Source organism: Pogoniulus pusillus, chromosome 23 (genome assembly GCF_015220805.1).
Source record: "Pogoniulus pusillus isolate bPogPus1 chromosome 23, bPogPus1.pri, whole genome shotgun sequence".
NCBI classification, from domain to species: Eukaryota; Metazoa; Chordata; class Aves; order Piciformes; family Lybiidae; genus Pogoniulus; species Pogoniulus pusillus.
This window is the reverse complement of record NC_087286.1, coordinates 19777599-19798458: the sequence shown is the minus strand read 5'-3', so window position 1 is coordinate 19798458 and position 20860 is coordinate 19777599. Positions and strand designations below refer to the sequence as shown.

Sequence of the window (20860 nt, the reverse complement as noted above, 5' to 3'; positions counted from 1 at the left end):
TCCAAGGGTAAAGGGATGCCAAACTGACTGCAAAGTCAACTTCAAAGGAATAATCCTTCTTGTCCTTTATCTTGATGTGAGGCTGAGTTCAAGGCCATTCTCAGGTAGACTATTTGAGAGTTTTACATTTCAATTCAAAGATCCAGGCTGCTGAGCTGAAGATAGAAGCCTGAAGCGTGGTTATCTGAACAGACCAGGAGTGGCACTGTAGATGTGCCAGGACATGAGAGACATCTGCACAGAGCAGTCAGTTGGAGGACAGGACCTATAGAATCATAGGATGGTTAAGGTTGAGGGAGCCCAAAGCTCATCCAGTTCCAACCCCTTGCCATAGGCAGGGACACCTCCCACTAGAACAGGTTGCTCAAGGCCTCATCCAACCTGGTCCTGAACACCTCCAGGGAGGTTGAGGATCAGAGAATATTATCAGGTTATAGGTAGTATAAAGTGGGAATGTGAAAGTGATTCTCTCTCTCTGCTCCACTCTGCTGAGACGCTACCTGGGGTACTGCATCCAGTTCTGGAGCCCTCATTACAAGAGGGATGTGGAGATGCTGGAGTGTGTCCAGAGCAGGGCCAGGAGGATGCTCAGAGGGCTGCAGCAGCTCTGCTGTGAGCACAGACTGAAAGAGTTGGGGCTGTGCAGTCTGGAGCAGAGGAGGCTCCCAGGTGACCTTCTTGTGGCCTTCCAGGATCTGAAGGGGGCTACAAAAAAGCTGGGGAGGGACTTTTTAGGATGTCAGGAAGTGACAGGACTGGGGGAAATGGAGCAAAGCTGGAGGTGGGGAGAGTCAGGCTGGCCGTGGGGAGGAAGTTGTTCATCATGAGAATGGTGAGAGCCTGGAATGGGTTGCCCAGGTTGAGGCTCCATCCTTGAAGGTGTTTGAGGCCAGGCTGGCTGAGGCTGTGTGCAGCCTGCTCTAGGGTAGGGTGTCCCTGGGCATGGCAGGGAGGTTGGAACTGGCTGCTCCTTGTGGTCCCTTCCAACCCTGCCTGATTCTATGAAATACCCTGATTCAATTATACATAAACCTCCCCGGGGTGTTTGTGTGCTGCTGCCTGTATGTGCATGCAGACAGAGATTCTGTGGCTGTGCACACACACCTGCAAACACAACAATCACACAGTTGTGGGTCTGCACTTAGCAGCAGTACCACACAGAGTGCTGAGAGAGTCTCTGTGCTTGAAACTTTGACATAGTAAAGTCACTGCCAATGCCAAGTCTCTCATTCACATGTTTGGAGACTTGCAGTTAGCTGATTTGCTGCTGAGCTGGGCCTGGCTTATTTCTTTTCCTTTGCTGATGTTTCAGAGCTGTGTCTTACATACAAATAAAGAGCTCTGAGCTCAGTACTGCTTCTGTTTTTATTATGGATTCAGGCTGCATCATGGTGAGGCTCTGCCAAGGGTAAAATCAGATAGCTTGGGTTGCTGCTGTGGCTTGGCAGCAGCTAGGTCTTCTCTTGGGCCACTGGCCCTGGAGCTCATTACAAGGATTCACCATGTCAGAGGGTAGCAGGAGGCTCATTTCACAGACATTTCCCACCAGCCAGTGCTAAGTGAGACATTGAGACTGGCTTGACAAATGTAGGAAGTGCTACCCTGGTAATTCTGCCTAGGGATAGCACTTCCCAGTAAGGTAGGAGTGGTGAAGATGGAGGAGCCTGTCCAAAATAAGAAGCAGAGTCTGCATTTTCCTGCCATAAAATAGTTCACTGGAAGGAGAAACATTTATGCTTTGGTAGCCAAACCTAAAAAGAAGTGACAGATTTTTGAACAAGAGGCAAGGAAGGGGCAGGAGAGTAGTGAAGGAAGCAGGCAAAGCAATCTTGTGGTTGTTCTTGGGAAGCTGCTGCCAAATGTGGGACTGGCATCTTCCCTGAAAGTGTGTCAAGTGGGTGATGCAGTCTGGCATGGACCTCTGTGCTTCTGAATGCTTCAAGTATGTTTAAGTCTCCCTCCTGATGATGAAATTGGAGGCCAGCCTGACTCTGCAATACTACTACAAAAGACCTTTTGCATTGTGCCTCTGAGTTCCTTACTTTTTCCTGTGTCTCTTGGCCCTTCTCTGGCTGCTGTTGGTTCAAAGGCTTCTTTTGCACTGCAGTACCAAGGCATGCAACGTGCAGAAGCTCTAAACCCAGTGCTGAATGTCCTGTGATGCTGTCAAGGTCCAGAGAACAGAGATCAACGTTATCTCTGTCCAGAGGAGCAAGATCTGTTCTGATAGATTTCCGTGTTGTGAAATTAAGGTGCAAGCGAGAGCAGAGAGCACCACAAAGCTATTTACTAAAGGATAAAGGCAAACAAAACAGAGGCAGAGGGAGAAGAGGACACAGAGAGCAATGGAGAAAAAGAGAAGCAGCAGGGAAAGAAAAGAGCAGGGATTGTATTACCATCAGCCACAGATGGGGGGAGAGAGAGATAGGTGTGTGGCCCAGGGATGGTCTTCTGTGGAGTTCATCAGGAACTCTGGTGGAGGTGTAGCTCTGGTGGTGCTCTGGTGGATGTGCTGCTCTGGTGCTGCTCTGGTGCTGCTCTGGTGGAGGTGTAGCTCTGGTGGTGCTCTGGTGGAGGTGTAGCTCTGGTGGTGCTCTGGTGGAGGTGTAGCTCTGGTGGTGCTCTGGTGGATGTGCTGCTCTGGTGGTGCTCTCGTGGAGGCGTAGCTCTGGTGGTGCTCTGGTGGAGGTGTAGCTCTGGTGGTGCTCTGGTGGAGGTGCTGCTCTGGTGGTGCTCTGGTGGATGTGCTGCTCTGGTGGTGCTCTGGTGGAGGTGTAGCTCTGGTGGTGCTCTGGTGGTGCTCTGGTGGAGGCGTAGCTCTGGTGGTACTCTGGTGGAGGTGTAGCTCTGGTGGTGCTCTGGTGGATGTGCTGCTCTGGTGCTGCTCTGGTGGTGCTCTGGTGGAGGCGTAGCTCTGGTGGTGCTCTGGTGGATGTGCTGCTCTGGTGGTGCTCTGGTGGAGGTGTAGCTCTGGTGGTGCTCTGGTGGATGTGCTGCTCTGGTGGTGCTCTGGTGGAGGCGTAGCTCTGGTGGTGCTCTGGTGGATGTGCTGCTCTGGTGGTGCTCTGGTGGAGGCGTAGCTCTGGTGGTGCTCTGGTGGAGGTGTAGCTCTGGTGGTGCTCTGGTGGAGGTGTAGCTCTGGTGGTGCTCTGGTGGAGGTGTAGCTCTGGTGGTGCTCTGGTGGATGTGCTGCTCTGGTGGTGCTCTGGTGGATGTGCTGCTCTGGTGGTGGTCTGGTGGATGTGCTGCTCTGGTGGAGGTCCACACCTTGGCAGGCATTGCTCATGTCTTTTTATACAGTTTTTTAGCTCGGTGTCCAGGTGCAGCTCTCCAGGAAATCTCTCTGTGTGTTCATGCCTTTGCAGGGATCCAGCAGCAGCCCCAGGGGAGAACCTCTGCCCCCTCCCTGCACTGCTTACCTGTCCATTCCCTGAATACACAGAAGCCTTTTCTCTTCAGAGTAGCTGACATAAGATGCACGCATCCTGAGCATTCAAGCCAGGCTGAGGGCCAGGAATTTCCTCCAAGGCACCCCCTGTGGATTTGCATCCCTGAGCTTTTGGCCAAGCACCTCCTCTGAGCCCAGGAGGTTAACAAAGGCAATCTTTATCTTTGTTGATTGTGGAGAGATGATGCAATCTTTGTCTTTGTTGATGAATGAGAGAGAGAGGATTTAGACTCTCACAGATGCCTACACAGAGTTCTTTGGGACATACATGGCATAGAATCATAGAATCAACCAGGTTGGAAGAGACCTCCAAGCTCATCCAGTCCAACCTAGCACCCAGCCCTATCCAGTCAACCAGACCATGGCACTAAGTGCCCCAGCCAGGCTTTGCTTGAACACCTCCAGGGACGGTGCCTCCACCACCTCCCTGGGCAGCCCATTCCAATGCCAATCACTCTCTCTGTGAAGAACTTCCTCCTAGAGTGTAGTTCATGTTGAAAGAGAAGTGGTCAGCTAGGCCCATGACTTGCATCATGATGCATTTCTCAGTATTTGGAAAATGGCAGCAGTGTGCTGGGTGGTCTCCTGCAAAACCAAGAGTGGTAGAGTGAGGAATGGGCTGCCCAGGGAGGTGGTGGAGTTGCTGTCCATGGAGGTGTCGAAGAAGAGACTGGATGAGGCACTTAGTGCCATGGTCTGGTTGACTGGCTAGGGCTGGGTGCTAGGTTGGACTGGCTGAGCTTGGAGGTCTCTTCCAACCTGCTTGATTCTGATTCCATAAATATATGTGTGGTGCCACAGAACTCTATAGTGGGTACTTAATTAAGATGAAAATGTATTTTAATTTGCTCCAAGATGAATTTTGTGTAGAGGCAAACTGAAGCCAGCACTTTTGATGAATATATTCCTTCTTTCCCCCCCCCCAGCTGTGGCTTTTTCCTTGCTGTGATAAGCAGTCACCTTCCATGAATAATTCGTTTCCAACATTCCATTTTGGCTGAAAAAATATTTGCATAGAAACCTTTCAGTGAGCTTTAAACACATTTGATCTTTAAAGGAACCTGTGAGAGCACACTCTGAGTTTTTCCACAGCAGGGATCTGCTTCAGCATCCCTCCTCACTACAGCATTCTCGTGCCTGGGGTCTGTTGGTATCGTAGAGTCTAAGCTGTCTCTAGTGTTATTTAGCACTGAACTTCCTAGGCTGAACACATTGGTGATTAGAAGCAGTGGAGTCAGACTCTGTGCCATTTATTAGAGGGGCAAAAAAAGTCTTTATTGCACTAAAAGTCTTCTTTATTGCACTAAATTGAAGCCTCTGAGGTACTTGGAACCATTGAAAGTTACCTAGGCAAATTCCCTGTGAAACACTCCGAGTTGTTTTGATGCCAACTCTCCTTTGTACCCAAGCAAATTATAGTCACCAATTTTCATCTTTTCCCAAGTCTGACTGAGGTTTCAATCACACTGCTCAGTGTGGTGGCTTCCAAGACACATTAATGCAAGTCCTCAGCCAAATCTCTGTGGGTGTTTTATGCCAAGGCTGGTTTTTTTTGCATGGTTTTATTTATTGCAGTGGGAAATGTAGGCCAGTGGAACTTCAGAGAAACGTTCCAGTTAGTCCTCACCATGGTGCAAGGTCCCAGCACAGGATACCTTGGTGTCAAGTTTGCTGATGACACCGAGCTGGGAGGCTTGGCTGATGCAGCTGCAGGCTGTGCAGCCATCCAGAGAGACCTGGACAGACAGAGCTGGGTACAGAGGAACCAGATGAAGTTCAACAAGGACAAGTGCAGAGTCCTGCATCTAGGGAGGGATAATAAACTGCAGCAGTACAGGCTGGGAGGTGATCTGCTGGAGAGCAGCCCGGTGCAGAGGGACCTGGGGGTCCTGGTGGATAACAGGTTACCCACAGCACAGCAATGTGCCCTTGGGAGTGAGTGGGTGTTAATGGCCACAGCCCTGGCCAGCACAACAGCAGCTCCCATCTCTGCTCAATCCTTGGGCAGACCTCATCCCCCTTCTGCCTCTGGCAGTCTTTCTGTACCCAAAAGACAGTGGCCAGACACAGCAAACAGGCAGCCTTCCTGCTCCACCTCTGTGTTGAAGCAAAGCCTGGATGAGGCACTTAGTGCCATGGTCTGGTTGATTGGCCAGGGCTGGGGGATAGGTTGGACTGGATGAGCTTGGAGGTCTCTTCCAACCTGATTGATTCTGTTCTATTCTATGATCTATAGGTATGTTCTCAGGCCTTTTTAATGCCTTTTTGATCAGGTTGTGTCTCAAAATGTATGTAGTTGCTGAATCCAGGCACAAGTAACCAGGAGGTTGCTGCTTATGAACCACTCACTAGGTGGTATCTTCATGGTGGTAGCAATGGGAAGAGGATTAAGTGTGGCAGAAGGCTTTATGTGCATTGTTTGTGAGTGAGGTGTGCTGTGGCAGCAGTCACAGCTGCTGTGCTTTCAGGTCTGTTTCAAAGCTGATGTAATGACAGGTTGTTTCCAAACGTTTTGCAGTTGAAGACAACAGCTTGTCTCAGAAGAAGAAGATAACAGTGGAAGATCTCTTCAGCAGTGACTTCAAAATTCATGACCCAGAGGCTAAGTGGATAACTGGTGAGTGAGGCATGAACATAACCTCTTTGCTTTCCTTCCCTGCTCCTTGGGCATCTCTGTTTTTAATTTCCATCTTTTTTTCCTTCCATTCTTGATTTTGCTCCTGAAACTGCAGATTCAAGGAGCATTTGGGGTTGGAAAGGGAGCTCAGGAGACTGGCTTGTCCAGGTCCCTGCTCAATTAAGGATAACCAGAGCTGGTTGCCCAGAACCATGCCCAAAACTTCAGGCCTCAAAATGTTGTTCCAGCTTTCCTTCTGATAAATATGCAAGCATCACTGCTCTGTTACTATATATTGTCTTAGTTAGGGCACTCCAATGGGCTCGTAGCTCACAGCTAGGCACTGAAAGTGACTGTCATTGCCTGATCATCTCCCAGCATTCAGTAAGTGCAGTACCACCTGGATAGAAGATGTGGCTGGAGCACTGTCAGTCATTATTTTACCACAAACAGACAGCCAGCAACAGGACAAGGGGACACAGTCTCAAGTTGTGCCAGGGGAGGTCTAGGCTGGATGTTAGGAGGAAGTTGTTGGCAGAGAGAGTGATTGGCATTGGAATGGGCTGCCCAGGGAGGTGGTGGAGTTGCCATCCCTGGAGGTGTTGAAGCCAAGCCTGGCTGGGGCACTTAGTGCCATGGTCTGGTTGATTGGCTAGGGCTGGGGGATAGGTTGGACTGGATGAGCTTGGAGATCTCTTCCAACCTGGTTGATTCTATGATGCTATGATTCTATCAGATTTATAATCCCCTTCTAACCTACTTTTTTTCCCCCAGCAGAGAGGTAGAGCATTGCAAGCCACAGGCAAGCCACAGGCTAGCAGCAGCTGGGCTGGTGCTTGCACACAAGCTCTGGGTTCTTTTTATCCTCTGCTGCTTTCTATTTTCTGGCCAAGGGAAAACCAAAGAATACTTGAATGAATGCACTGCCATGGTGTAACCCCACCCAGCCACTCACTCACTGTGCCCTGCTTGGGTGGGGTAGAGACTCAGGAGGATAAAAGTTAGAAAGCAAGACAGTGTAGTGGGTAAAGCAAAGCTGCACAAGCAAAAGAAAAGGCAAAACAAGGAATTCAGCCACCACTTCCCTTGGGCAGGCAGGTGTTCAGCCCTCCCCAAGAGAGCAGGCATCCAGCACATGTATCAGTTCCTGGGGAAGACAAGGCACTGTAGCATCCTTCCTCTCTTCTACCCCCAGCTTTATAGGCTAAGCATAACATCCTATAGTATGTAATGTCCTTCTGGTTAGTTGGGGTCAGCTGTGTCCCCTGCCAAGTCTTTGTGCACCTCCAGCCTGCTTGCTGGTAGGGTGATGTGAGGAGAAGAATAGGCCTTGACTCTGAGCAAGCACTGTAATGCTTCCAGTAATGGAAACATCCCTGTGTTGCCAACAGTGGTTCCAGCACAAATCCAACCCACAACCCCATGCCACCTACTATGAAGAAAATCAACTCTATCCCAACTAAAATCAGCACATGCATGCAGTGTTTGCTGGAGGAGAGCTGTTTTAGGGCAGGCTCTCACTGGAGACTGCTGCAATCTGAACCAGCTTTGGTGAAAATGAGCTGCTTTGTGGTGTGTTGTACAAGTAGGTTCCAGTCCAGCTCCTGTATTACCAGTGGAGTTAAGAGTTTTTCTTTTGCATTTAATGAGGAACTGGATTGAATCCCTCCTCATGTTTGGCTTTCCTTGTCTACTGTGCCTATTGGGAACAATCTTTATACCTATAATGAGAAGAGAGAAGTGTTAAAGGATAGTGCTGAATTAACATGTTCCCCAGCTGCCCTGAGCACAGCTGTCTCTGACTCCTTCTACCAATTCAGCTACAGAGGAAAGCAATTGCAGATGAAGGCACCTTCACAAACACATCTGCTGGTGGGCAGGAGATCTTTCTCAGGCTGTGTGCTCTGGGGGAATGCTGCTGCCCATAATGACTCTCTGGGAATAATAATAGTGGAAAATATTAGCTGTACTGCACTGCAGAATTGTTTGTCTAGTGTCCTTGTTTTAGCACTGGTATCCCTAATGGCTCTAATGAAGGAAGAGATATTTTAGTGAGACCTTTACTGCTATCTTCTTTGTTTGCTGTGGCACAAGAGAATGACAATGAAGTCAACTTTGGCAGGAACAGAGAATGAGGTTTTTCTGTGGAGCTATCTCCATCTTCCCTCTGGTGAATAGAGCTTTGCATGGATGTAAGGCATATTAGCTAAGTGAGGTTGGGCTCTGCTGCCAGGCACCCAGCAACAGAAGAAGGGGACACAGTCTCAAGTTGTGCCAGGGGAGGTCTAGGCTGGATGTTAGGAAGAAGTTGTTGTCAGAGAGAGTGATTGGCATTGGAATGGGCTGCCCAGGCAGGTTGTGGAGTTGCTGTGCCTGGAGGTGTTGCAGCCAAGCCTGGCTGGGGCACTTAGTGCCATGGTCTGGTTGATTGTCTAGGGCTGGGTGCTAGGTTGGCCTGGCTGAGCTTGGAGCTCTCTTCCAACCTGGTTGATTCTATGTTTCTAATATCCAAGCAGGTATTTACAATATATATACATCTACTTACAGAAATCTGTAAGCTAAAGGTAATACAGAAACACAGCAGCCCTCCCAGAAACCAGAGTGCCCAGGAGGGGCTCCCAACCACCCTTCCACCTCCTTCCCACCCTTCTACTGTATCTCAGATTTTGCCTTACATACAGGTGAGTTTGGAGGATTGGCCAGGGGGGGTTAGAAGCAGAAGGATTAGTTACAGAGAAGAAGCCCAACGCACCAACAGACACACACACACTGACACTGTCTTATCTGTGTTTGTGTCCTTGCTTTTGTGCATCTCAGCAAGCCTATGAGTGCAGCAGCCATCACCACTGTTTCCTTTTCACAGCCTAGCAACTAATTTCTCTCATTACATCATTCAAATTAGGCTCAAACCAGCACATCCTTCTGAAAAGTGCACTAATAACTAATAGCTAAATACAATAGAGTAATACTGAAGCCCATGTTTTGTTACATGTTTTACTAATAACATTACAGAAGCTCTGGGCTCTTTTAAAGTCCAATATTGAATTTAATGACCTGGAACTAATCAGTTTTATTTGCTTGTGCTGAAAAAAAAAATCATTGTGTAGTAACTGAGGTGATTTATTTCAGTTTACCTTTAGTAATGATGCTCAGATCAACAGTCCTTGGGCAGCCCACGTGCCCCCAAGCCTGTTCTGAGCAGAGCAAATGCATTGTCTGTACTGACAAAAGCAATGATGCATTGCAAATGATGCAGATGAGTGGGGAGGAAATGAATTATTTATGGTTTGCTTTGCAGAGATATTAAGAACTTTGTAACTTCTAATGTTTTTCATTGTGAGAAAGGTTTGCCTTATGATGATGCTTTGACAGTCCTTAAGACTAAAATTGTCTTGCTAGATGGCCACACCATGGGTGGATGGAGTGCAGGCTTCACTGGGCTGCTTGTCCATAGGACGAGAAGACAGGCTGCTTCCAGGCAGCTGCCTGAGTTGTAAGGAAGCAGGAGCCTCTCCCTTGTCATGGTTTGGCTGTCAGTGTGAAAGGAAAACTCATCTTTCTATTCCTGACTGGAGGAACAAAGTTGTCTTCCGTAGCCAGTGCAGTCTGCATTGTTGTGCTTGTTTGGAGTCTGCATCAGGAAGGAGCTGCACCTCCACACAGGCACTCTTGAGCCAGGTGCTGCCAGATGGGGCTCACATAGTTGCCTCAGTTCATAGAACATAGAATGGTTTAGGTTGGAAGGGACCTCAAAGCTCAGCCAGTTCCAACCCTCTGTCATAGGCAGGGACACCTCCCACTAGAACAGGTTGCTCAGGGCCTTATCCACCCCTGGCCTTGAACACCTCCAGGGAGGTTGTGGAGCACAGAAGCACAGAATCTGATCAAAGATCACACTGGGTGCTTCTGTGCTCCACAACCTCCCTGGGCAACCTGTGCCAGTGTCTCACCACCCTCACTGCAAAGAACCCTTTCCTAACATCTACTCTGAATCTCCCCTCTGCCACTTTAAACCCATTCCTCCTCATCCTCTCATTACCAGACCTTGTCAATAGTCCCTCCACAGCCTTCCTGTATCCCACTTCAGATCCTGGAAGGCCACTCCAAGGTCTCCTCCAAGCCTTCTCTTCTCCAGGCTGCAGAACCCCAACTCTCTCAGCCTGTCCTCATAGCAGAGCTGCTGCAGCCCTCTCAGCATCTTGGTGGCCTCCTCTGCACTGGCTCCAACACTTCCATGTCCTGCTTGTGTTGGGGGCTCCAGAACTGCCCCCAGGACTGCAGGTGGGGTGTGAGGAGAGCAGAGCCAAGGGGCAGAATCCCCTCCCTTGCCCTGCTGCCCACACTGCTCTTGCTGCAGCCCAGCACAGGGTTGTGTTTGGGCTGTACTCACCCTCAACAGGAGTTGAGCTTTTCATCAGCCCAGACCCCCAGGGCCCCTGCAGACTGCCCAATTCTGCTCAAACCCCAACACACCTACTCCTTACAATTGCCCAGTTATTTCCCTATGGCTTCCCCCTACAGGTAGAGTGATGGTCAGACTTACCTGTTGGATCCCTGAGCTGGCTTTCTGTACTTTTTATAGCCACCAGCAAATCCAGAATTCCCATCTCCCTGTCATGCCATCTCCACTCAAATGAGTGCTTTTCTTTCAAGCACACTCAGCAGCAAGGCAGTGCCTCCTGCCCTTATCATGTCTGCTAGCGAAAAGCAGCTTTGGGGAATCATTGGAAGATGGAACAGGTGCATGAAATTTAAGACCCCTTGGAGTTTCCTTGTGTGTTGTGTTTGTTTGCAGATCCATGGCACTCAGGTAGAAACTGCCTTCTTTGCTCCTCCCCATTGTCATGCTTTATGTCATACCAAGGTGCACGGTGGCGTTTCCACGCTCTGTATTGCTAGTGGCAATTGCAGAGCTGCTAAATTCAGTGCTGGGTGCTTGCAGCCAGCCAGCCAGGCTGGAACTGCACCCACTTCACTGTGGGGAAGCCTTTTGATTAATAAAAAGAGGAGGAGAACAGCAGGCACAGAAATGGGAAGGAAACAGCATGCTGCCATGGGGAGCAGCAGATATCCGTGGGGGGCTTTTGAAGGTGCAGCTCACATCTGTGGTGCTTCTGCTGCTGGAAATAAAGAAACACAGAGAGAGCAGTTCTGCCTACCTGCTTAACAGTTTGACTCCAGGTAATTTTTTAGGGTTGGTTTTTTTTTCCCTACCTGGTTCAAAGGGGGTTGAAATTAAACCCCACTGCTCTCAGAGCCAGAGGAAAAGCAGTGGGTTTGTGAGGGTTTAACTGGGAGAGGGATTAGATGCTCTCTCAGTAGGTGGTAGGGAGAGATCCAGGTGAAGGACTAATGGTACAGTATGCTGCTGATAGCTTCCCTAGCTGCTGCCTGCAAAGCAGATAACAGTGAGACCCCAGCCCCCAGGGAAGGATGAACTAACTGCTGTGCCAGTTGTCCTCGATGAGCCTTTAAAAGGATGGCTGCAATTACAGCCCCACTGCAGCATTTGGGGCCAAAATAGCATTGGCTTTTTTTCCATTGCCTCTTCCCAGGCACCCAGCAACAGAAGAAGGGGACACAGTCTCAAGTTGTGCCAGGGGATGTTAGGAAGAAGTTGTTGGCAGAGAGAGTGATTGGCATTGGAATGGGCTGCCCAGGGGGGTGGTGGAGTCTCTGTGCCTGGAGGTGTTGAAGCCAAGCCTGGCTGGGGCACTTAGTACCATGGTCTGGTTGATTGTCTATAGCTGGGTGCTAGGTTGGGCTGGATAGGTTTGGAGGCCTCTTCTAACATGGTTGATTCTATTCTGTTCTATTCTATTCATAGGAGTATAAAACAGGGGAGAAAAGGGAGAGAAAGAAACCATACTCCTCCTGGGTCGTGGAACTAGCTGCATTCAATAGAGCTCAGTGATCCCCCTTGCTCAAGAATTTGACAGTGTCTCACTAGAAGGAGGGTTGCTTTGGGAGGGAGCAAGAAATAGATCTGATTTAAATCCAGCACTGCTGAGTAGATCTGGTCAGATAGAGGGAACTCAGTTTTAAACTGTAGGTGAGGAGATCAAGAGTGAGGGCTGCATGAACTTGAAGATTTTCCTAACAGTCTAAGGGTGGGAAAGTTTTGAGAAAGGAGCACCTAGGAGATAATAAGGTAAAAAACAAAAAAGAGAGAAGAATCATAGAATCAAGCAGGTTGGAAGAGACCTCCAAGCTCATCCACTCCAACCTAGCACCCAGCCCTGGCCAGTCAGCTAGACCATGGCACTAAGTGCCCCAGCCTTCTTCAGCCCAGTTGCTCCAGGGACAGCAACTCCATTCCAAAGCCAATCACTCTCTCTGCCAACAACTTCCTCCTCACATCCAGCCTAGACCTCCCCTGCCACAACTTGAGGCTGTGTCCCCTTCTTGCTGCTTGCCTGGCAGCAGAGCCCAACCCCACCTGGCTACAGTCTCCCTTCAGGTAGCTGCAGGCAGCAATGAGGTCTGCCCTGAGCCTTCTCTGCTGCAGGCTGCACACCCCCAGCTCCCTCAGCCTCTCCTCACAGGGCTGTGCTCCAGGCCCCTCCCCAGCTTCGTTGCCCTTCTCTGGACACCTTCCAGCACCTCAACATCTCTCTTGAATTGAGGAGCCCAGAACTGGACACAGCACTCAAGCTGTGGCCTGGGCAGTGCTGAGCACAGGGGCAGAAGAACCTCCCTTGTCCTGCTGGCCACACTGCTCCTGAGCCAGCCCAGGATCCCTTGGGCATCCTGTAGGTGCTTTGTGACAGCACTCAGCATGACCTGTTCCACAAACTTGCCTGGCACTTAGGTCAGGCTGACAGCTTTGCAATTTCCCAGTTCCTCCTTCCAGCCCTTCTTGTAGATGGGCATCAGCCTGGCCAGCATGGTCAGTAAATCTATGCAGAGATACCACAGTGTAATGATTTGGAGTTAGGAACTGCTGGAGTTTCTGGTGATCCAACTGTGTGTCAGATATTTGTAATTGAAAATTGAGCAGGCAAAGATTTACTTATCTTAGAAAAAAGGTCTCTGGCGAGTTTGGATCTCCTGACTGCATTAAGCTGTTGAACATTTAAGAAGCAGCATTTTCCTCTTTCTTACAAGAAGTAGTACTGGACTTACATAATTCATGACATGAACTTTAGAATGAGATAATTACCACTGATCAAGGGACTATAATTAGACTTTAAAATGTAGATACATAAACCTCACATCAGGGAGAATTCAATTAAGAACCGGAAAGGACCAAAAGTTTGCCCCATCCAAAGTCCTGTTTTGTGCTGGTTTGAGGCTAATTAGAATATTTTAATGAGAGAAATTAGATGCTAGGCTGTGAAAAGGAAACAGTGATGATGCCTGCTGCACTTATAGGCTTGCTGAGATGGATAACAACAAGGACACAGATATAGTAAGACAGAGTGTGTGCCTCTATCTCCCAGTGTCTGGGTTTCTGCTTAGATCTGTGTAACTAATCCTTCTGCTTCTAACCCCCCTTGCTGATCCTCCAAGCTCACCTTGCACCTCTCCCACATCACTTACCAAGTGAGCCTCCTGCATCCACTATGTCCTTATCACAGAATGTTAGAATGGTTTAGGTTGGAAGTGACCGCAAAGCTCAGCCAGTCCCAACCCCCTGCCATAGGCAGGGACACTTTCCACTAGAACAGGTCACTCAAGGCCTCATCCAATCTGGCCTTGAACACCTCGAGGGATGGAGCAGCCACAGCCTCTCTGAGCAACCTGTGCCAGTGTCTCACCACCCTCACTGCAAACAACTTCCTCCTAACATTCAGTTTGAATCTCCCCTCTGCCAGTTCAAACCCATTCCTCCTCGTCCTGTCATTACAAGACCTTGTCAACAGTCCCTCCCCAGCCTTCCTGTAGGTCCCCTTCAGACACTGGAAGGTCACTATATGATCTCCTCAAAGCCTTCTCTTCTCCAGGCTGAAGAGCCCAAACTCTCTCAGCCTGGTCTCGTAGCAGAGCTGCTGCAGCCCTCTCAGCATCCTGGTGTCTGCCTCTGGACTGGCTTCAGCAGTTCTGTGTCCTTCTTGTGCTGGGGACACAGTCTCAAGTTGTGCCAGGGCAGGTCTAGGCTGGATGTTAGGAGGAAGTTGTTGTCAGAGAGAGTGATTGGCATTGGAATGGGCTGCCCAGGGAGGTGGTGGAGTCTCTGTGGCTGGAGGTGTTGAAGCCAAGCCTGGCTGGGGCACTTAGTGCCATGGTCTGGTTGATTGGCTAGAGCTGGGTGCTAGGTTGGACTGGATGAGCTTGGAGGTCTCTTCCAACCCGGTTGATTCTATGATTCTAAGTGAAAGAAAAACTCCCAGAATAATTTCTAGGCTGTGGAATGAGGCTTGCTGCAGGAGCTGGCCCAGTCACTGCAGGCAGACTGGGCTGGGATGATAAGGGGAAGCTGTCGCCTTAACTGTCACTGCCTTTTTCATCTCCTCATGCATTTCAAACCGATGTGACTGTCTGTAGAACTGCAAGCTGCTCCTCTGATCGCAGTCCCTCTGCAGCTGGGCATGGGCTGGCTCCTCCTAGTGCCATCCCTTGCCGGATCTGCTGCTCAGCATCACAAGTAATTATTTATGGAGGGTCCTTTCCAAGCGCTTCCATTGGCTCTGTAACGTGGTGCCCTCTTGTGACCAGTCCAAAGCCAGGAATCATGCACGGGCAGCCCAGATGGGTAGGATGCTGGATTTCATGCCTTACCTACCTTGCTTTTCAGAAGGATAGAATCAGGGTGATGGCCATGGCTCTGCCAAACCACTTTTATGGTTCAGCACAGTCATACTTCTCCAGGCACATCTGAAGTGATGCACTAATGTGAAAGATACAATGAACTATTGCAGAGAAAGACAGTTAGAACTTCATCCAACCCTCTGTACACAGCAAATCTGCTTGCTGATATCCTGCTATCTTGGACAGTTTGTACTGAGCTTCAGCCCATGATAATAAGCAGGGAAAAAAGTCACTTTATATGTTCTTTCTCTCCATTGTAGCTGCTAACAAGTGGGATTTGGTTGGGGGCAAAAGAAAGAGGCAAGAAGATGCACAAAGGAATTAAGGAGGCAAGCCATGAGGTCACATTTTAATGAGAATCTGTTCATGGATTGCTTTTTTTCCCCCCAGTGTCAAATGGATTATTGCATTTATCTGCAGCACTCTGGGTTATGCACTGCTCAGTGTGAAGATGTACTAAATGAGGCAGATAAGAACAGGTGCATGTGGCAGAGAAGAGAGAGAGAGGTCGCTGAGTGATGCTTCACGGGCCTGGGGAGCAACCAGGGGATGCTTGGAGTGAATGTACCTGCACAGAGCAGGCAGGGTGGGGGCAGCCAAGCAAGAATGGTAGCTTGGGCTCTCGTGAGCTATCAACTACTATGGCAAAAGCCCTGGAGGTTTTATTCTCTCAGTCTATGTATTTGGGGCTGTGTCTCCTGCAACATTCCAGTGAGGAGCTGGAATAAGCTGATACTTGCTACCTGTTGCCTGCACTTTGTTTTGCTGTTCAGACTCGTGGTAAGACCATGAGAAAGGGAGGTTGTAGCCAGGTGGGGTTGGGCTCTTCTGCCAGGCACCAGCAACAGAACAAGGGGGGACAGTCTCAAGTTGTGCCAGGGGAGGTCTAGGCTGGATGTGAGGAGGAAGTTGTTGGCAGAGAGAGTGATTGGCACTGGAATGGGCTGCCCAGGGAGGTGGTGGAGTGGCTGTGCCTGGAGGTGTTGAAGCCAAGCCTGGCTGGGGCACTTAGTGCCATGGTCTGATTGATTGGCCAGGGCTGGGTGCTAGGTTGGCCTGGCTGAGCTTGGAGCTCTCTTCCAGCCTGGCTGATTCTATGTCTTTGTCTATTCTGTGTCTAAATACATGGGGTCTGGATAAAGATATTGGCAAAGATTTCCTGGGGAGTTTGTTGATCAGAGTGGTATTGGTTTTGGCCTGTGCTGAATGTGGGAAGTCAGTGGCAGAGAATCCAAGGGGTAACTGTAACCTGGCATCTCCAGCTGGCCAGACCTGGCTAATCTAGCAGTCATCTCCGCTTTTCCTGCTCTAGCAGCCAGGGTTTGAAGAGCACATGGCAAGAGCACAACCCAACAGGAAGAGAGGGTGGCAGAGGATTCTTGAGACAGATTACTCAGCTCTGCAATAGGCTACAGCCAGCTCAGCATGCTGCAAAGTCCCCAGCTGCTCTCAGACACGACAGAGAGAGATAAATGGAGGGCAGCAAGAAACTGCACAGCTTTTCACTGTTGTTGTTAAGAATTTGCAGCAGTTTTGCAATTGGAATGATTTGGAGTCAAGAAGGATTTTTTTTCCAAAGGATTTCTCATTAACTTTTTTCCTCATTGTAGAGTCTCTCTTTTCCCTCTCCTGCAATGTGATATAAAAGCAGGCAGAGGAAGGGAAAAGAAGTTATTTGAAGTTGAAACGATCTCAGCTTTTCATGCCTGTGCCACTACACCATGATCTGAGCCTACAGAGTTCCCAATTGAGGCACTTTGAAGTGGAGTTCAGTCTCACAAAGGATAGGCAGCAGCAGAATTGTACCTGGTTTCAAATCTGGGACTGAAATTTCAAAGGTGTGCTCTGCCTTGGATTTCAGGGTTGGTGCTGAGGTTTTCTCTCAATGAGACTGAAAAACATCGGGTTTGTGGTGGTTGGGTTGGGTTTTGAGTTTGGATCTTGAAAGGTTTAATCATAGAACCATAGAATCAACCAGATTGGAAGAGACCTCCAAGCTCAGCCAGCCCAACCTAGCACCCAGCCCTGGCCAATCAACCAGACCATGGCACTAAGTGCCTCAGCCAGGCTTGGCTTCAACAGCTCCAGCCACAGCCACTCCACCACCTCCCTGGGCAGCCCATTCCAATGCCAATCACTCTCTCTGCCAACAACTTCCTCCTGACATCCAGCCTATACTTTAGGATGACACAAAAAGGGGAAACAGCTTGGACTTCCTGATTTTTATACTTTTAAGTTTTCCCAAGATTCAGCCTTGTCCAAACTTCTGACAAGTTAACTTAGAGTCCTGCCAGAGATGCATGCTGAGATGGGATTTATCCTGAGCTATAACTGGCACTACTGTAAAAGTGCTTCTACTGATGCAGCAACTGCAACTACATTGAGGTGATGAGCAATTCAAACCACTTCTTGCATAATAAAGCACATCCTATCATGCTGGATCTAAAATGCCAATGTAATGTGGTACACAGCATTTAGCTCAATTACAGTAAATCACCTATTTAAAGAAGTTTTCCTTTTGAGCTTCTCATGTGGAAAAAAAAATAATATGCTGCAAACAGTAAATGATAATGGCCCATAATGCCAGAAAGATAAAAATGGGATTTCAGTTGTCTCTCAGAATTAAAATCTGTAGTGATGTTGTTAAAGGCAAGCTGTTCTCTGTCCCCTGTTGCTCCCTTGCATCAGCATCACAAAGTATAACAGACTGATGGCCTGGATCAGGAGCAGTGTGGCCAGCAGGGCAAGGGAGGTTCTTGTGCCCCTGTGCTCAGCACTGCTCAGGCCACACCTTGAGTGCTGTGTCCAGTTCTGGGCTCCTCAATTGCAGAGAGATGTGGAGGTGCTGGAAGGTGTCCAGAGAAGGGCAGCAAGGCTGGGGAGGGTCCTGGAGCACAGCCCTGTGAGGAGAGGCTGAGGGAGCTGGGGGTGTGCAGTCTGCAGAAGAGGAGGCTCAGGGCAGACCTCATTGCTGTCTGCAACTCCCTGAAGAGAGGCTGTAGCCAGGTGGGGTTGGGCTCTGCTGCCAGGCAGCCAGCAACAGAAGAAGGGAACACAGTCTCAAGCTGTGGTGGGGGAGGTCTAGGCTGGATGTTAGGAGGAAGTTCCTGCCAGAGAGAGTGATTTGCTGCTGTGTCCCAGCTGCTGTTGCATCAGCAAAGGGGTCTCAGCCTGATTCTTGAAGGGCTTCTAACCTCATCAGATGCAGACTGCCTGTCGGATGCTGTGGATCACACTCAAGGTCGTGGCTACCAAGGACCTTCCTACTGCAGCAGGGATGACAAATAGCAGCCCAGTGCCCAGCCCTCTGCCAGTGGCTGCATGCTGGCAGCACAGGCAGCCAGGTGCAATGTGACCTGGGCTCCCTGGAGCCATGCAGGCTGTGTCCCACAGGGTGTGCTGCCTCTGCTCTCTTGACCTGCTGTAATTTGTTTTCCAGCCTTGCTGATTGTGCTGCTAACTGAAGGCTCATTTATTTGATATAGTTCAGAACAACCTGGGGACTTAAATCTCCTGTATTCACCAATCTTAGGGGTTGAGAATGAGCACTGGAAGGTGTGCAGAGAAGGGTGACGAAGCTGGAGAGGGGCCTGGAGCACAGCCCTGTGAGGAGAGGCTGAGGGAGCTGGGGGTGTGCAGCCTGCAGCAGAGGAGGCTCAGAGCAGAGCTCATTGCTGTCTGTAGCTACCTGAAGGGAGGATGTAGCCGGGTGGGGTTGGGCTCTGCTGCCTAGCAGCCATCAACGGAACAAGGGGACACAGTCTCAAGTTGTGGCAGGGGAGGTCTAGGCTGGATGTTAGGAGGAAGTTGTTGTCAGAGAGAGTGATTGGCATTGGAATGGGCTGCCCAGGGAGGTATTCTAGTGACCAATTTCAGTGCTCTAAGTGTGTCTGTGTCTGCACTGCCAGGCACATAAGGTATTCTAGTGACCAATTTCAGTGCTCTGAGTGTGTCTGTGTCTGCACTGCCAGGCACATAAGGTATTCTAGTGACCAATTTCAGTGCTCTGAGTGTGTCTGTGTCTGCACTGCCAGGCACATAAGGTATTCTAGTGACCAATTTCAGTGCTCTGAGTGTGTCTGTGTCTGCACTGCCAGGCACATAAGGTATTCTAGTGACCAATTTCAGTGCTCTGAGTGTGTCTGTGTCTGCACTGCCAGGCACATAAGGTATTCTAGTGACCAATTTCAGTGCTCTGAGTGTGTCTGTGTCTGCACTGCCAGGCACATGAGGTATTCTAGTGACCAATTTCAGTGCTCTAAGTGTGTCTGTGTCTGCACTGCCAGGCACATAAGGTATTCTAGTGACCAATTTCAGTGTTCTAAGTGTGTCTGTGTCTGCACTGCCAGGCACATAAGGTATTCTAGTGACCAATTTCAGTGCTCTGAGTGTGCCTGTGTCTGCACTGCCAGGCACATAAGGTATTCTAGTGACCAATTTCAGTGCTCTAAGTGTGTCTGTGTCTGCACTGCCAGGCACATAAGGTATTCTAGTGACCAATTTCAGTGCTCTGAGTGTGTCTGTGTCTGCACTGCCAGGCACATAAGGTATTCTAGTGACCAATTTCAGTGCTCTGAGTGTGTCTGTGTCTGCACTGCCAGGCACATAAGGTATTCTAGTAACCAATTTCAGTGCTCTAAGTGTGTCTGTGTCTGCACTGCCAGGCACATAAGGTATTCTAGTGACCAATTTCAGTGCTCTGAGTGTGTCTGTGTCTGCACTGCCAGGCACATAAGGTATTCTAGTGACCAATTTCAGTGCTCTGAGTGTGTCTGTGTCTGCACTGCCAGGCACATAAGGTATTCTAGTGACCAATTTCAGTGCTCTGAGTGTGTCTGTGTCTGCACTCCCAGGCACATAAGGTGTTCTAGTGACCAATTTCAGTGCTCTGAGTGTGTCTGTGTCTGCACTGCCAGGCACATAAGGTATTCTAGTGACCAATTTCAGTGCTCTGAGTGTGTCTGTGTCTGCACTGCCAGGCACATAATGTACTCTAGTGACCAATTTCAGTGCTCTGAGTGTGTCTGTGTCTGCACTGCCAGGCACATAAGGTATTCTAATGACCAGACAATTTCCTGGAAGTTGAAAGAGGGGGAGGAGTTGGCAAGTGAACTCTGCTCTTGAAGAAATGGAATAAATGGCTTCATGCCTGAAAGTTACCATTTTCAGCATCATTTGCACTGAGCAGCAGCCCCAAAGAAAGGCAGGTATAAAAAATGAGATGCAGAGATGACCTTTATCAGCTGCAGTGACAACTATAAATCAGGCTGCAAGTTCTCATCAGCTTGCTGGACAGAATTCATTACAGACAGAGGTTGCTGCACTGCTTTTTTGTCTTTGATTGAGGTATGTCCCCCTTAAATAAGTGCTTTTACACTGAAACAAATCACACACTTCAAAACAGAAGTCCAGGAATATTATTCATTGACTCTTTTGAGGCCAGAGATAATATGGCTTTACAGACCAGCTAAATCTCACAGTGTTTGGCTTGGAATGTAATGGAGATCAATTTGTTCTTCTCTTAAGCAGACCAATTTTCTGTTCATTAATTCAGAAGCTGTGTTGATGGCTTGTATTGAACATAATAGCAAGATTTACAGCCCTAACAAATCAGCACTGCTTCATTTATCCCTCCTTATTCACAGCAGAAATAGATGCAGCAGATTAGCACCTGATTTGAAACTGGTTCCACTTTAACCAATAACAAGGAGAAGTCTTTCATCTCCTGCTTCCAACTATGGAGCAGCTTTTATGTAATCATCTTGAAGTTTCATGGTTTATTAAAATGTGGTGTTTTTTTTCCCCCCCTGAGCACAGGGAGCAATAAAAGTTTAGCAGCAAAGTCATTATGGGCTGTAATGCAACTTCCATCAGTTCATGCAGTGCTCAGGAAAACAGCTCCCAGATATTAACAGCCTCACAGACTTATTAGATTAATAAGCTACTTTACCTGTGTACTGAACTTCGAGCTGAGTTTCATTGCTAGTTTTCTTCTGCAATTAGGAAGTACCCCTGAGAGGCTTAAAATCATCCAAGTGCCTTAC

General features: G+C 49.0%; 1 protein-coding gene across 6 annotated transcripts in view; it reads left to right on the top strand.

Moving 5' to 3' along the window:
* DPP6 (dipeptidyl peptidase like 6) overlaps positions 1 to 20860 on the top strand; it is a 547256-nt gene that overhangs the window by 361178 nt on the left and 165218 nt on the right. For all 6 annotated transcript variants that reach the window (XM_064162829.1, XM_064162831.1, XM_064162828.1 and 3 more), the window contains one exon: positions 5967 to 6065. In XM_064162829.1, coding sequence (XP_064018899.1) covers positions 5967 to 6065 — 99 coding nt within the window. The remainder of the gene's footprint in view (positions 1 to 5966; positions 6066 to 20860) is intronic.